Genomic DNA, 16,188 nt, shown 5'->3' on the forward strand with positions numbered 1-16,188 from the left:
CCAAGTTGTAATATCAGTGATATTTAAAAAAATGCTGTTTCAAACAGCATCCGTAGGTTGCATTCGTTCAGGATAGAATTGAAGAGCACAAATGCTTTGCTTGTGTGTCTTGGGATTACCAAAAAAACTTAATAAGCACTCCCATTATCTACTCATTAGGTGCCTATTGTGAAGATATATAAGAGATGTTGTAATATGGACCTACATATACATTTATAGACAGGGATGCCGACTTACAAAAAATATTGGGGGGGCCCAAATCTTGCCCTGGGAAATTTTATAAGTAGTGAGCTTTAAGTTTTTTAAGCATTTAAGAAGAGTCATATGATCAACATTAGAACCTTCATAACTCGAATCTTGATATCTGGACACTCCGGGGAAAATCGACAAGCCTGACACATTTTTTTCTCACACCCATAACGAATTTATGAGGGGACTCGTGCCCCCTCAAGCCCCATGGAGTCGGCGCCACTGTTTATGGACATCACTGCAACATTGTATGGTAGTCCTTTGGATATTTGATAGAAATCCATACAACGTTCATTGGATTAACACGGATATTGTATGGATGTCATATGTTAACGCTGGCAGTGATGTTCTCTGGATGTTGTTGAGATGATGACTACTGCTTGAGACTATATATATTCATTGTAATTTAAGTATCTTCATAAAATAAACAATAAAAATATTGTATTCATATAAAAATTTACTTGACTGATACATCATACAAAAATTAACACACCTGCCACAAAATCCCTGATAAAAAAATTTAATGGCAGTAGTTGGAGGTACAAAGGATGAACTTAATTATTGCAAAAATGGTAATGGCAGTATGACAATAAGGACATTTATTTTCATATAGATATATTGAGGTTTAAGAGTGTAAATATGAGAGCACGACCACTGATTCTACAAGAAGCTACAATAAAAAAAGACACCAGATTAATCACACTTGAAAGGAGACCACAAACAAGTATTGGTAGAGTTATTAAAATTAATAGCTCACTCAAATGAGAAACACAATTACGTATAATAAAAAAGATGCCTCACTATTTCATTGAAAGAGGCTATGGTGACACACCATAAAATTGAGAACCACTCATAAATCATACACAGTGCCATGTACACAAATCCATTCAGAGGACTCCTTTCTCGTTTATGACTACATCTGGCCCTCACACTCATTACTGAATAATTGGAGATCATAAATTTGTCCAGTTGATACTAACCATACATTGCACAAAAAAAGGAGAAGGCAGAGCCGGTTTTCACCTCTAAAATAAATATAAAGTATGTGCTGATGCCAACAAGACTATTCAGAAAATTTGCGGATGAACAGTTATCATTTTCCTTAACTTTTCATGTGGGAATTCCAGGCAATATTGAACATATACTATGTGTTTACATCAATAAAAATTCCAGAAATCATTAAAACATCCTAAGTAAGGATAAAAACATGTTTTAAGAAATGAAAAAGGAAGTTATCTGGACATAAATGCACATCTGATGCTGGAAATACCCTGAGAGCCAACATCAGCTCATTATTTGTTTCAACGGCTTTTTTTAATTACATCACAGTACAAAACACAAAAATATTTCCAATAATTGCCCAAGTTAGCTTAACAATTAGTAACTTTGCAAAGATCTTGGAGATACTATACAAAAACAGACTCATCATGAAATTGCCTTGCCCATATAATGGTAAAATGAAAAATAAATTATTTCTCAAGATAATTAAACCCTCAGTGATAAAATATGTACCAAGATAAAGGAGCAAAAATATTTTGTGTAGTAAAATATAACAGAAGACATTTGCCATGACATTATCAATGATTCAATTAATCACTGGTTATTATTTTGTTCAATGACCACCTAATATAGGTAGTAGCATAGGACGTCAATAATGGTAGCATATAGCAGATTGAAAGAACTAGAAAGCTTTGAAAGAGACTATGATTGCCACAACCAAATCACCAAGGAGTTAAAATTGATTATATTATTATTTTTAACACACGAAAAAGCTAAATGGTTAAAAAAAAACATCCAACTCCACATGCATATCCATTAAGTGCCTTCAAGGTGATAAAAGCCTTACATAAATTATGTATTCCAGTCTTTTGGTGAATAACTTTCCCCAGGCAGCTTGCACCATTAATAATTTCTTTAAACAACACTTATAATTGCACTAATATTAAATTTCAACTGTTTTAAGATTTCATACTTCAAATTCTCCCTGTGCAGTTTAAGTGTTGAAAAATTATTACTAAATAATTAACGATACAGAAAATAACCATTCATCTGGTCTGCAAATGACAGAAAAGACGTAGAAAAGATATAAGAATATATCTGCAAAAATTACTGCACTATGGACCACACCTTAACAAGGAAGGGCTGACATTATGGGCACTATCATTGAATTCCAGTACTGTCAAATGGGTAAAATTAAAATGTAACGACATAAAGATCGCAATGGAGATTACTTTACTCCACTAATACCATCACATAAAAGAGAATAGATTTTGATATTGGTCCCTAAACACCCACAATCCGTTTAGATAAAAATAGAGGGAAGTTTTGAAAATATGATACCAATTTAAAACATCAAATACGGAATGTGAGTGCATACCTTGCTTACTAATAACTTCCCCATTTTTAGAAAAGTTACAGTTATAAATTCAGTAAAACTTTAAAAATAAACAGTTTTGCAATTAAACCATAGCATGAAAAATGGCTAGTGAAAACAGGAAGACAATTTTCCTTTTAAACCTAAATGAATGAGTACTGATAACTTTAAACACCATAAGATCAAAGCCACCTTTTGTAATGGACCTCTAACTGATAACCATGAAAAATAGTTCTCACGATGCTTATCACCTCATACTAGTTACATGAAATATGCATGATAATTATAAATGCGCATAGATAAATTAGTAACCTATTGTGCCAATAGAACAATCAGTTGAAGACCTTAATACAGAAAATAAAACGTTAACTTAAGAATTAGACATAATTAAATTCATAACTTACACATGTATTTACAATGGGCACCTATGATTTTTTGATGGCAGTACAGAAAAAGGATACAATAAAAAAGCCATCAGTCCTTACTCTTTTGAAATACTACAGTTGTGAATTTAAGGTCTGATATATGAGTCAAAATATGAACAGTAGCAGATGTTTTAGAATACGCACAGAGAGGTAACTTTTACCAATTACATATAGTCATTTTGGGATACATTTAGAGCAGATGGAATTGCTAGAGAAAATCCTATAAAATTAGACCCAAGCCACGAACTAAGAATTGGCTAACTTTCTAACTTTTATAATACAAGAGAAAATATTTCTAATGAGATGCATTCCCATTAAATAGTCCCATAAAATAAGATGGTACATAATAGCTATGCTGATGACAAAATTAAAGTAGTTAGCACCAGAAATGAGGCCAGAGGAAGGGCAAGTCAAGCTTTAGTTCTATTAAATTCTACTTGAGTAACATTGAAGTTCTAAAGATGTTTACTACGACTTGTAGCAAGTCCTGAAGGCTGCATGTAATGCAATCTACTAAGTTATACTGACACCAAATATTCCCTTAAATATAAGGAAGGATAAGTTAGAGAAAGTAAAATAAAAATAAAATAATAAAATATTCAAACAAAAACAAGGCAGGCTATGTAAAATCAACAAATCGTTAAAAATGGTCAACATACACCTGATCAACAGATAATAAGACTGTCGTACTGACTCGCAGAATTTTTTTCTCACCAATACTAATTAGAATGCAATTATAAGGAGAATTTCATGTTTAATAGGACAAAGGATTGAAGCTTAACTCTGATATCCAGATGCGTAAGTAACTACGTACATGTCTATTTATCTCCGAAATGGGTTCTCTAAATGAAAATGAGCAACATTTTTGAAGCAGTTGTTTAGGAAGTGCTGCACAACAGCAGCAAATGACTAGGAAGTGAACTGGCTATAAGAGGCCTCAAGTTTGTGGCTTAGTTGGATATCATTAATCTACCTCTGGTAATTCCAACATTACTCCTTTGGATAAAGAACAGTACTTAAATACTGTGTCACATTGTTCCAGGTAATATACCAATGGCATAATTTGCTAGCCAGCTAATTGGCTAAAAACTTACGGCACCCCTATGCAAGGAGGCTGACATCCTATATACATAAAGTGTGGAAAACCCTCTTTAAAAACATTTCCATGATGAGAGACTAAAAAAATTTCTGCACCACAAATTTAAAAATAACATTACTTTGAAAAAAAAAAAATTGAAAAAAATCCATTTTTGAAAAAACATTCTTCATAGCATTTCATACCCTCATATGCGGCTGTGAAAAACACTAATTTGAAAGACAATGGCTCCATAAAAGTTGGAAATCAAGGAGTACTAATCGATATTGATCACTTCGTAAAAAAAATTTCAAAACGTCCTCATATAAAAATTTCATGTGAGAAAAATTTGGCAGTCAATTTGTAAAATCACAATGCAGCTCCAAAGTTATTCTTGCCCAGCAAGACAACTTGAATGCAGTTCAACAAAGGGAGCAGCAACATTAGCACACTGAACACCTCCATTTTCAAAATGAGGCTTTCCTAATTTTTAATACTATCGTCAAACTTAGATTCTCTCCCTGAAATTTGTACTAGATTTCTGACAGCTCCAATCATATCCTAAAAGAAACCATAGAAATTGTAAGATTATTAAGTTAATTGCAATTCATAAATATGTATGAGTCAAAAAAAAAGGCAAAGAAATTTTTCCAGAGAAAACATACCATTACTGACTCCTGAAGAGTCTTTTCAAATGCATTCAGCGTTGATGGCATTTCACACAAACCAGAATTTAACATAGATCCACACAGCATTCTCACTGAGCCATCCTCATTTGCTTTCACCTCACCTGTATTAAAATATAAGAAAAAAAATTACAACTGTTTGAGTAGTGACTTTGTTGAAATAAATTATGAAATTACAGGCAAACTTTTACTCCTTCACTGCTTTTATATGCTATTACCCAGGTTTAAGTTAATGCACATCAGCCTAATTCTCTCATTATTTCACAACACCTTCATTAAGGAAAATCTCATTATACAATAATTAAAACCCTAAATGCAACTAATACAATAAAAAGCTACATTTTCATTCCTCGAAGAGAATAAAATTGGCTTATTAAATTATCAATGGAAGGAATGAAATAATTTCACTCAACGTCATAAGTCAACTAAAGTGCAACCACTTTCAGTTGACTGTAGAGACCTTGTGAAGAACACATTAGTCAAACCTCTGCTCCATCACCTTGCATCTAGATTATGAAGATATCTTATCATTCAACAAAGGCAAAGTCAAGAATAGGGTGGTTTCCTATTATTTTTTTATTGCCTTAATCGAAAGATTATTACTCCTGGAGTACGTATTTCACGCTTTTAGATTTTTAAATGACAATATCTATTTTTCGCGATTAAATGAAAAGTGAAAATTTTCAAGCGCGCGAAAACGCGACGCTCAAGCATGAATGCCGGGAAATATCTCCGTACGTCGTATTTCTGGTTCCCCCTCCCGCCCGGTGAGGTGACCTTGAGGCGAGGCTTAGCGCTGATACGTCGCAGGCTGCCAGCGGGTAGCTGAGTACCTTGCTGAAAGGTAGCGCTTGGCTTAAAAAAGGTTTATTAATACCTTATCAAACGAAGAAAACTTTCCGACCTTAGCCAGTTTTAGTAGGTGATTATTAAGACATGTTTCCCTGAGCTCTGCGCCTCATGCATGCATTGGTAACCTCAGACGATGTATAACTCCTATCCTCTCGTGTAGAAACTAGGTCCCTGTGACGTCACGTGGAGTGGAATCGCATGGGCGCCAATCTGGCCTATTTCAAATGAGGATAAAATTGACCCTTGCCATTCGTCTAAACCGGTATTTCAAAAACCAAATAATTTGTGTATTATGAATACACTAATGGTGGGTAACGAATCGCAATCAATGCCTTTCGTTTTCTTTGATGAAGGAAACTACCCTATTACGTTGAAAGCTCATAAAAACAAAAAACCTATAGAAAGAGAATTATTCAGACTCAACAAATAAAGCATTGCTCAAATATTAGCATGGTAGACTAGTGGGTAGAAATATAGGCTACTAATCACAAGATCCTGTGTTCAAATCCAGGGTGAAGCCCCTGGATGCCCCAAAACAAGCCCCCAAAGTGAGGTAGCCTAGGGAAAGGAACAGTCCCTTGTCCTAACTTAGAGAAGGTTCTCCATTTTTTTGGGTTACATTATGTCCAGTTTGGTGATGCATGCAACCCAGATAAAATTGAGAATCATCAGTCAATCCAAAGAAACCAGAGAAGCAACAATGATAGTGTGAATTTCAAGAGTCAGGCTTAGACTGATATGTACAAGGAATTACCAATAAAAACAGGATCCTCAGTAAATATATTGTTTTGCCACCTTGTTTGCTTCAACCACTTTACTTAGTTTACTATGTAGTGAGTTTAAGTTTTAATCATCATTAAAACCTACACAGATGAGTCACTTATAGCCATGCTTTAGGCCAAAATTTGATGCTATGGCAAAGTTTAACAATGAACACATGTCAAAAAAGAGTTTGAAGACTTATGCTATGATGAGGGGTGGTCAGATCGGATACCTCGGATTCAAATATCCATGGACGTTGCCCTTCACTTCCGATACAAATTCCCTGAAGACATCGGATCTGGATACAAAATTTTTAATTAATGCTTGAGAGCAGCATCCCATTAGAGAGAGTGGAAAGAGTTCTGATCCTCTCTTTGCATGCACCATCGCACTACGACCCTTGCTCTGCTCATGAACCGTTTGCTTTAAAAATCTCTCGTAGGGATTATGCAACAGAATTTCAGCTGTGGAAAATTTTACGGCAAAACACGATAGGCACATAGCGTGACTCTTCCCAAGAGATTGAACAGATCAACGGGGGAATCTCAGCATCGTAGGATAACCAAGGTAATAACCACTTCAAAAGAAACTACGACGCAGATTTCAGAAAACCACCCTCAGCCCGTGCCTCTGATGTTTATTTTTTCGTTTCTGAGACCACACAGACCATAAATCATTGTCTTCAAAGGAAAATATGAAGTTGCACAAGAAAAATCGAAGAGTGTTTCATCCCTACCCTGTCTCACTAACTGACTTTTTCAGCCTACGGCTTTAATTCTCGGTTTCTGGAGGACAAATGCTGGGTGAGTGACTTTCTGGACCCGAAGATGATTGGATAGCTTTGGCAATTGGATGAAATGCACCATATTTAAATAATAATGAGACCAAATGCAAAGCATTTCTGATGATATTTTAGTTTTTTGCAGCTCTCACTTATTGCCACTAAGTTTTTAGTTACCACTTAACTATGCTAATATTCAAAACTGTCCAAACAGCACAATTTTCAAAGAATATGCAAAGCATTAGCCCCCTTAAACAAGAGAAGATGGACTGGAAACGCCAACTGCATATACCTATCACGTAGCTTGCCTGTACTTCGGTTTGAAGGCGACGACATCACAAAATATGTAGCAAGATCTGACATGTTCGTCCTTGACTTCCTCATTCTTGACCTCCTCAATCTCATAGCTTGAAAGACGGAGAGACTGAGGGATCGTGCTACTTCCCTTCCACCTCTCCTTTACACACTTCTGCTACCCACCCATTCCTCTCAAGATCGTGGAGCAGTGGTCTTGTTCTGTTCCTGCATCTCGCCCCATGTGAAGTCAATGTCGTTCTAAGCATTAACAATTATGTCGCAGACAGCAGTTGCAATTTAATTTAATGATATAGAGATAAAAATGTATTTCATTGAGTGGAAACATTTTTATTGATAAGGTATAAATAGATAAGGAGAGCTCAATGTATGTAATGTGTGTGCATTATGGCATGAAACTATTGCGAGGAAGTGCAAAATCCACCTCACCACAACTGAAGCATTTGTGTGTGAAACACAAGTCAGCATGCAATGAGAAAGTGACAAAATTTAGGGGAAATATGCAAGAGGAAAATTTGATTACCATAAAATCACTTGAAAGCCTAAGGGCCCCCACGCACTGGCAACTTTTACAAAGCAACTATTTAGTTGCTTTGTGGAAGTGCAAATGAAACACACGGCATTGACTGTGGCCCCGTGCACGGGCAACTTTTTAGTTGCCACAACTGTCGTGTGTTTCATTGGGACTTCCTCAAAGCAACTAAATAGTTGCTTTGTAAAAGTTGCCAGGGCGCGGGGTCCCTAAAAACAATGATTTTTAATCAGGTAGTGTATAAAAATGTGTAATAAAATCTAAATAGCATTCCTTTGATCAGATGTACCCAGAAGAAACTTGAATAATTACTTAGTTTTATAGCAGGCAATTAAAACTGTGCATTTGAATCCAAAAACATCCAAAGATCCAACACCTGAAATCAAGTATCCGATCCGGATCCCAAAAAAATCCTGGATCCATCCATCCCTAGTCATATACTTTATGTACTATATGTAATATCCTCTCATTACAAATAATTTTTAAAAATTGGTGAGGTAGCATTCTTACTTTAACATCAGCATGTTGCATGTTGAGAAGCATGTGCCATCAATGCAAGCAATATACTTGAAACTTGAGTGGCTCTAACTGACTACGCATCACAAACTAATCTTTCAAATTCAGGATATTTCCTAGCACTTGTAGAAATAATGATGTGCTCCAAGAATCACCAAAATGCAGTGGCAAAAGCTCATTTTTTTGGTTGAATTGACGTGAATAGGCTCAACAAGATAAACACGGTAGAGATGAATTGAAATAGGAAGGTGTCATCAAACAAAGAATTTGTAATAAGTAAAATTGTTGTAATGAGTCATATGAAAATTATGGCAATTATTTGTCACATGAAAAATGAACAAGATAGCCATGCTAATTTAAAATTTGATTATGAATAGATGTTGGGAGATAAAGTATCCACTAAATCTTGGGGTGGAATCAACAAACACAAAAAATCATTGCAACCTAAACCAAAAGCACTGAGATGAAATATTCATAAGTATGAAAAAACTCACATTTAGAATCAAAATCTTCTCCACCTTCATCACCGTTTTTCTGCTGCAAAATGTTAAGAGAACCTATCCCTTCTTCTAGTGCGATAATTTCACCTCCTGAAATTCCAGAATCTGGTGAATCATCCTCTGAACCACTGTTCTTGAACTGTTCAACATTCCCATTAAATGCGGTAACTCCATCTACTTGATTTCTCACAAGATTACTCAACAAATCTTCCGAGTTTTCTCCTCCAATACCACCATTATGATGCACACCATCAACAGTGTCCCCATAGTAGTTATAGGCACTATCCATGATTTTCTTAACTTGTCTCATCTCTTGGTGTCTGGTTTTCTGGAAAGCGACAAATATACGTTAAACTTTCAAATTCGCATTCAAACAAACAAAAAACACGTTCTTTTTAAACATGGACCTAAAGTTTTATTGTCACTTACAGCATAGAGATCATCTGTCAGAGGCAGGCTTGATGGCGGAATTTCAATTTTCTCTGCATCCAAAAACACCATGGCTTTCTCTGTGTCCAACATCAAGCTTTCACTATCTCCATCACCACCTCCTCTCAACCTATCCATTGTTATTTCCTCTCTGCTTGTACCCACCATCTGGATCTCATTTTTAGCTAAATTAATGGAATTTTGCCTGGAAACACGAGTATTTGGCAACTTTAAATGGTCAGGTTGGTTCTGTGCAAGTGCCAAGATAACCTTGCTAGTCTCAGTCAGGCATTTTCCACAATTTGCCACAACAGTGGCCATCTGAAATAAAAAGAACTTCAAATAAAGATTCACGGACTAATATTTCCACAAAATTGAAAGCAATGAGAGGAAAGAGGATGAGAATATGCATGAGGCATTCGAGATGTGGGAGTAGAGAAGAATGGAGCTGACATGAACAGGAAGAGCAAGAAAGTTCGAGAAATAGTGGGTGAGAAGATGAAATAAATATAGAAGATAAAGGGGATACTCCAAGGCTGTTCCCATTAGTTCCAAAGATGCTATCTTCACAAAGTACACAAACTCTTAAGAAAAAATCGCATCAACTTCTACACAAGATATCATCAATGACATCACTTTGATACGATCTCTATTCTCTTTACTCAAAAAAAAATAAAGCAACATGGGTAGCTATGGAATTGGCCATGAGTGGGTTTCAAATCAGGATGAATTTTAGGGTGTTAAGTAGAAGAGGAATGAGAAGAATGTATAGTCCATAGATATACATAATGATTAGATTATATGGGCCTCATACTGAACTGAAAAAGGAGATTGAATGTGGGCACTGAGAGAGGGGTGACAACTGAAAACTGTGAAGCATGTCCTATGTGAACCTACTTTGCTTCTAATAACACAGGAAGTGTCAGTTTCTTTGCTAAACATAGAATGGATCTAAACAAGCATTAAAATAATTGATACAATTAAAGAATACACTTATTTCTAATCACTACTTTTTAGCATTCTGATTGCATGAAGTAGACTTCTATTCATCATCATTTACAGTGTAGCCTTGCAGGGATGAAAACTGATGCATGTGTCTTTATGAACAATATCACTTTTGTATATGTTTCATTTATTTTATGTTTTTAAGTAAATTTGTTGTATCTTTTTTTATTTGTGAGCATGTTTGTTTTTATTTAGATTTCTTTTATTTCTTTGTTTGACACGATGCTATGGTGATAAAAGATAAATAATGAATTGTTAAGGAGAAAGCTATCTTGAAGTGGATGTAAAATAGGATTGAGAATAAAACAGAGTGTCAAGTGATATTTACATTGAATTTAATCGCCGTGATACGTTAAATTGGTGACCGTGACAGGACAAAAGTATTAGAAGATGGCTGAAATTAAGGATATGAAAGTAATGTTCAAGGATTTAACCATAGTTCAGCTGAAGGAACAGCTTGATGGCTTTGGTCTTTCTACAAGGGGAACAAAGACAGATTTGTCTCTGAGGCTGGCAGACCATCTGAGGAAAGAAAATAGAGATACAGACAGCTTCTACGTAGAAGTGGAGCAGCAACTATCATCCGACAATGAGGAAGTAGGTGTCAGAGAGGTGCTTGTCAGTATAACGAGTTTGGTAAAAAACTTAGGCATCCAGATGTCCGACGTTCACCACGACTTGGAGAATAAGATCTAGATGATTACATCTCAGTTGTCAGACCAAATGACTGCTATTACTGGAAACATGGAATCTATTAAAAAAATTGAAGGTAGGGTCATCCAAATAGAACAGGGCGTGGAAACGTCAGAAATCCAGATGGTAACAGTAGAAAATGAATTGGACAGGGTAAAGCATAACATGGACATGGTTAAGCAAGAAGTTGACTCCAGATTTTTACAGTTACAAGAACAAGTAAGTGATCAAGTGAGGAATATAGTACCACCATCAGTTACTCTACCTTATACAAGTGGACATTTAGGCCCAAAAGTGATGAAAGACTGCCTTCCAGAATTTCATGGAAGACTGGAAGAAAATCCAACCAGTTTTATTAAAGGATCACTCAGTTTTTTAGGTAGAACTAACCTACCCACTGAAATTTATACACAAATAGTGAATCAACAGCTGAAGGGGCAAGCGGCTACTTGGTGGCAAAATTTAAAAGGGTTAAATCTGAATTGGGAGGACTTCAAACGAGAATTCATTGCACAGTTTGATTACGAAGGGGTGAAGAGTGCAGTGAAGAAGAAGATATTCACAGACACACAACCTACAGGCATGCGGAAGAGTGTTTTCATTATTCAAAAATATCAACTCTTCAAGAGACTGAATCCAGAAGATCATGAAGATAAGGCAATGCACGATATAATCGAATTACTGCATGAAAAGATTAGGGCTTTAGTTAAAGTTTCACAGCCCAAAACATTCGATGATCTTAGGAAAGTTGTCAGCCAACTTGAAGAGGAACACAAAGTCAAACCTTTAGGAGATTCTAGTACAGTTAGGAAATGTTTCCAGTGTGGGGATTTTGGACACTTGAAAAATAAGTGCCCTACATTATCATTGCAGGAAAACTAGGTGTGGTCCATTCTGGGATGAGGGGGAATGGAAACCAAGTAGTGCTTAACCCTCGAAGAAATACAACTTCTAGTAAGCCATTGAATCATGATACAATTATTGGACACATGATTAGTGATGGAAGCTATCCTCGTCCTGCTATTAACTTAAAAATTGGGAACAAAAATTTTAAGGCCATATTTGACAGACAGGCTAGTAATTCTTTTGTCAATTATAATGTAGCGGAGTTACTAATTCCTATGGTTCCACATCATCTGGGACTGGTAAGAGGAGCTGTCAGTTAGGTGACCTATGCTGTAGAGAGGCAAACACTACTAGCAGCCAAGTGCATGGATGAGGAAATTGAAATAACCGTTGGCATGATTAAGGATTTGATTCCTGAGATAATACTGGGCCACGATTTCTTAGTTGCCTATGATGTTATCTTAGACTATGCATCCCAAGAAATATTCTTAGGTAAAAATAATCGTCTAAGAGTTACATGGTGTGATGGTAGCAGTATGACTCAGGCCAAGGATGAAGACCATGGAGTACACCTAGATGAGCTAGATTTTGGATCTTAAACAATAAACGAAGAAAATCACCTGAAAAGAGTATTGAAAGAGTTTCCTGAGGTCAAGATCTATTTCCTAACAAGATCGGTTTTACCACAACAGTTACGCACAGTATTAAATGCAGTGACTACAGTCCAATCAAGCAACGTCCATACCCAATAAACCCTGATAAGCGTAACTTCGTAAGAAGTAAAGTTCAGGAGATGGAAAGACAAGAGCTTACTGAACCATTTATTTCCCGTTGGGCCTCACCAATAGTCTTACCGAAAAAGAAAAACGGGGAGTACAGACTATGTGTTGACTTTCGACGACTGAACGAAAGAACAGTTAGTGATGCTTACCCCATGCCTGACCTAAAGGATCTGTTGAGGCAGGTAAATGGAGCCAGAATTTTCAGCACTTTAGACCTAAATTCTGGATATTGGCAGGTGGAGGTAGAAGAGAAATCCAGGCACTTGACTGCATTTCCTACACCAAAGGGTTTATTTCAATTCAAAGTCATGCCTTTTTGTTTAAAGAATGCTGCAGCGACATTTGCAAGGTTGATGGATAAGGTGCTGTCAGGGTACATAGCAGATTTCTGCCAGGTATATTTAGATGATATTCTAATTTACTCTAAGAATCTCCAAGACCATTTTATACATCTGGCAAAGGTATTAGAGAGGCTAAAATTGTATGGGTTGACTTGTCAACTTAAGAAGTGCCACTTTGCAGCAGAAAGGGTAGAGTATCTTGGCCATGTCCTGACTTCCAAGGGATTGGAAATACAACCAGAGAAGAATTGATTAGATTTTCCCCTATACATTCCATTTTCAAAAATTCAAAAGGAAGGTGCAAAAGTGGATTTAAACATTAAGGTTGGGGAGCCAGTTTGTTTTCCTGAGCTATCTGCAATTCACATTTCACTAACTAACAGAATTTCAGTCTATCAATAACTAACTATAGTTCTCACTAACAGAAGCCACGCTCATTGGATATTTGATGGGAGGAGTGCAAGGACTGGACAAGGACTAGGGGGCAAGCCATGGTCGTTTAAGTTGTAACATTTTAGCATGGAAAAGGTGGATGAAACCAACATTATAAGAAAATTATAACAGTGTTTTATTAGTTTTCAAAATTATTTGCTTGAAAAAGAAACATTTTTTTAGTTATGTCTAATATTAATATCATTTTTTATGGGTTGTAAAAAATTTGTTGAAAACTTTCGTTTCAATCCAGTTATGATTTTCCTCAAAGACTTTCGAGACTTTTTGCTTCTAGGGGGGTGGCAGCTGCCCCCTCCTGCCCCTCACTGGGTACGCCCATGGAGGAGTGATAAAATTTAACCCACCCTAGAATACTCTTCAATCCTTGGTCGATCACCATAACCAGACCACCTACTCCTCTTTATATAAAAAACAAAAAAGTGCATATAAATATAAGAGAGCACCATAACTTACATTCTCAAGCAACTGTGTTCTTTCATCCAGATTTGGAAGTTTATTTAGCATAGAATCAGAGTTTACTGGATGGCTAGATGATTCTTCCTTCCTTGCAGCACTTTCCTCACTTAGACCCTCAGCAAGCCAGGAGTATGGTTCTTTTAGAGATGCTATAAATTCTTCGTATGCTCTGGGGCCAAGAGTTGGTAATAAATCCAGGAGTAGCCTGGCACGATTCCGTCTTCCTATCTGAAAACAAAAAATTCAATACAATAAAATTAGTATAATACATGGCTTTAAGAAAAATAATACTCGTAAAATGGATTCTGAATAATACCTAAGACATAAATAATCACATAGTGTAATAGGTTTTCAGACCTTAGACAATGTAAGCGAACTACTGCTTAAGACATTGAACACAACTGTTTAAAATATTGCCTACAAGCAAAGCGTTCACAAAAAAGTTGCAGTAGAAATGATGACACTAAAGAATTCATATTTGAAAATAAAGAAGCAAACAGATAATAGTTTATGGCATTCACAAAGTGTACATGCAAAAAGAATAAAAATAACAAATATTTTACAATGAATTGATAAATTATCAAAGATAATCGCTAGCGTATAGACTTTGCTGAGGGGTAAAATTCCGTGAGACGAAAAAATTAAGAGAACATAATAATAATAAAAGATAAGGTAAAAATAAATAACGAATTAAGTTAATGAACTTGATAGATGAATTTGAATTTACCCCCGTTTCATCGTGGACACATACCTCCTTGAAAATATTATCGTAATGATCCTCAGAAAGGATGTGACGAGAAATTAGGTGATCTAAAACATAATCCACGTGTAAATCGTCCAATATTTCCTTGCGATGACGCCGTAATGCTTCTCGCTGCCAAACCTCCATTTAGCCCGTTCCTCGCTACTGACACTGGAAACAAACCATTTGAAAAAATATTAGAAAAGGAACAAGCTTGACCCTTCGACATAATATGGTCTAATAAGGAGCATGGGACAAAAATATCAGTCAATGTAAACAAAATACATTAATGGAGGTCACCCGTTTTATTTGTCGATAAAACTAGAGATATCACAACATCTAGCAGCCCAAGATTCAGGTGAAACTATTAAATAAGGAATCAAAATTAATTCATTGCGTTTGATACATTTAAATTAGAGAGCCAGAATTTAGAAGCTATCCAAAAAGTTCTCGAAGAACACGACTTACTAACACGAATCCATGCAAAGAAATGTTTGATGATCTACTTTCCGGCCAGAAAGAGATATTCAGCGAACAAATTCACTTACAAAAGGCGATTAGAATGTAAAAATAATTCTTTAGTAGCCAATACCCATGTACACAGTGATTACTAACTGATCAAGTCATCACGTTTTCCAACTTGAAGGTTAACGAACTGGCGGGCGTCCTTGAAACCTCTACATACTACCAGTGAATCAACATAACCAAATCTGAAGTACTTACCTTATTCAGATATAAACAAGACTAGATATCCATCCCAAAATAATACCTAACTGACGCACAACATAACATAACAACACAGTTTAGTCAGCTGGCCTTCGACCCAAAACAAATCATTGATAGTACCGACCTCCCACGCTAGGTTTTGAAACTTATTAGCGCCCTCACAGGAGGCCAATCAACCAGCCCCAGTAGATAGACGCGCCTTATTTAAAAGATTTAATTTTGGATGACACTAGCCAACTGAACCTTCAATGTATTAGATGAGCTACCCTTTTCAAAATGCTGGTGCTCAAATTGAACTATTGGAAAATTGATAAGTAATTAGTGAATACCAAATGCATTGCATTATCAATGTATTTTCTCGAAACAAATTTTTGTTCATGAGCATATCAAATATGCATTGCTGGGCAAAAAAGGCCGAAGAGTATTTGAAATACAAATCACCACTCCAAATGTACTTGAAATGAAAAATATAAATACCGTTGACTTGGGTATTTGAAAAAAATAACTACAAAATAGTATTTAAAATACCGTTTAAAATACAAAATACATTTGTATGGAAACAGAGATCTTAAAAAAATATAACCTGCGTTGGCACGTTATGAATAGTTGCAAATATGAAGAAAACAATTTTAACGAAAACGAAGTAAT

The 16,188-nt window shown here is 35.9% G+C and overlaps 1 protein-coding gene across 2 annotated transcripts; it reads right to left on the reverse strand.

Annotated features, from left to right (window-relative positions):
- Window positions 1-686: 686 nt before the first annotated feature.
- On the reverse strand, window positions 687-15,656 carry LOC124170482. 2 transcript variants are annotated; one of them, XM_046549217.1, is made up of 7 exons: window positions 15,538-15,656; window positions 14,824-14,985; window positions 14,070-14,300; window positions 9,497-9,817; window positions 9,062-9,395; window positions 4,789-4,913; window positions 687-4,684 (listed from the first exon to the last, which is right to left on the reverse strand). In XM_046549217.1, the coding sequence occupies exons 2-7, from the start codon at window positions 14,959-14,961 to the stop codon at window positions 4,607-4,609; spliced, it is 1,227 nt and encodes a 408-aa protein (XP_046405173.1). In that variant the 5' UTR covers window positions 14,962-14,985; window positions 15,538-15,656; the 3' UTR covers window positions 687-4,606. The 2 variants fall into 2 exon arrangements, with proteins under 2 accessions (XP_046405173.1, XP_046405183.1); XM_046549227.1 differs by lacking the exon at window positions 15,538-15,656 and adding an exon at window positions 15,283-15,449.
- Window positions 15,657-16,188: the final 532 nt, after the last annotated feature.

The sequence above is a fragment of the Ischnura elegans genome, chromosome 1 (assembly GCF_921293095.1).
Source record: "Ischnura elegans chromosome 1, ioIscEleg1.1, whole genome shotgun sequence".
Lineage (NCBI taxonomy): Eukaryota > Metazoa > Arthropoda > Insecta > Odonata > Coenagrionidae > Ischnura > Ischnura elegans.

What these genes read in the sequence shown, in the direction of transcription:
- LOC124170482 (XM_046549217.1), bottom strand. Translation starts at nt 14,961, where the DNA reads ATGGAGGTTTGGCAGCGAGAAGCATTACGGCGTCATCGCAAGGAAATA. An exon ending in ACGATAATATTTTCAAGGAG is followed by an intron (nt 14,301 to 14,823) that starts GTATGTGTCCAC and finishes TTTTGTTTTCAG; the next exon opens with ATAGGAAGACGGAATCGTGC. An exon ending in AGAAGATTTTGATTCTAAAT is followed by an intron (nt 4,914 to 9,061) that starts GTGAGTTTTTTC and finishes ATTTTAATACAG; the next exon opens with GTGAGGTGAAAGCAAATGAG.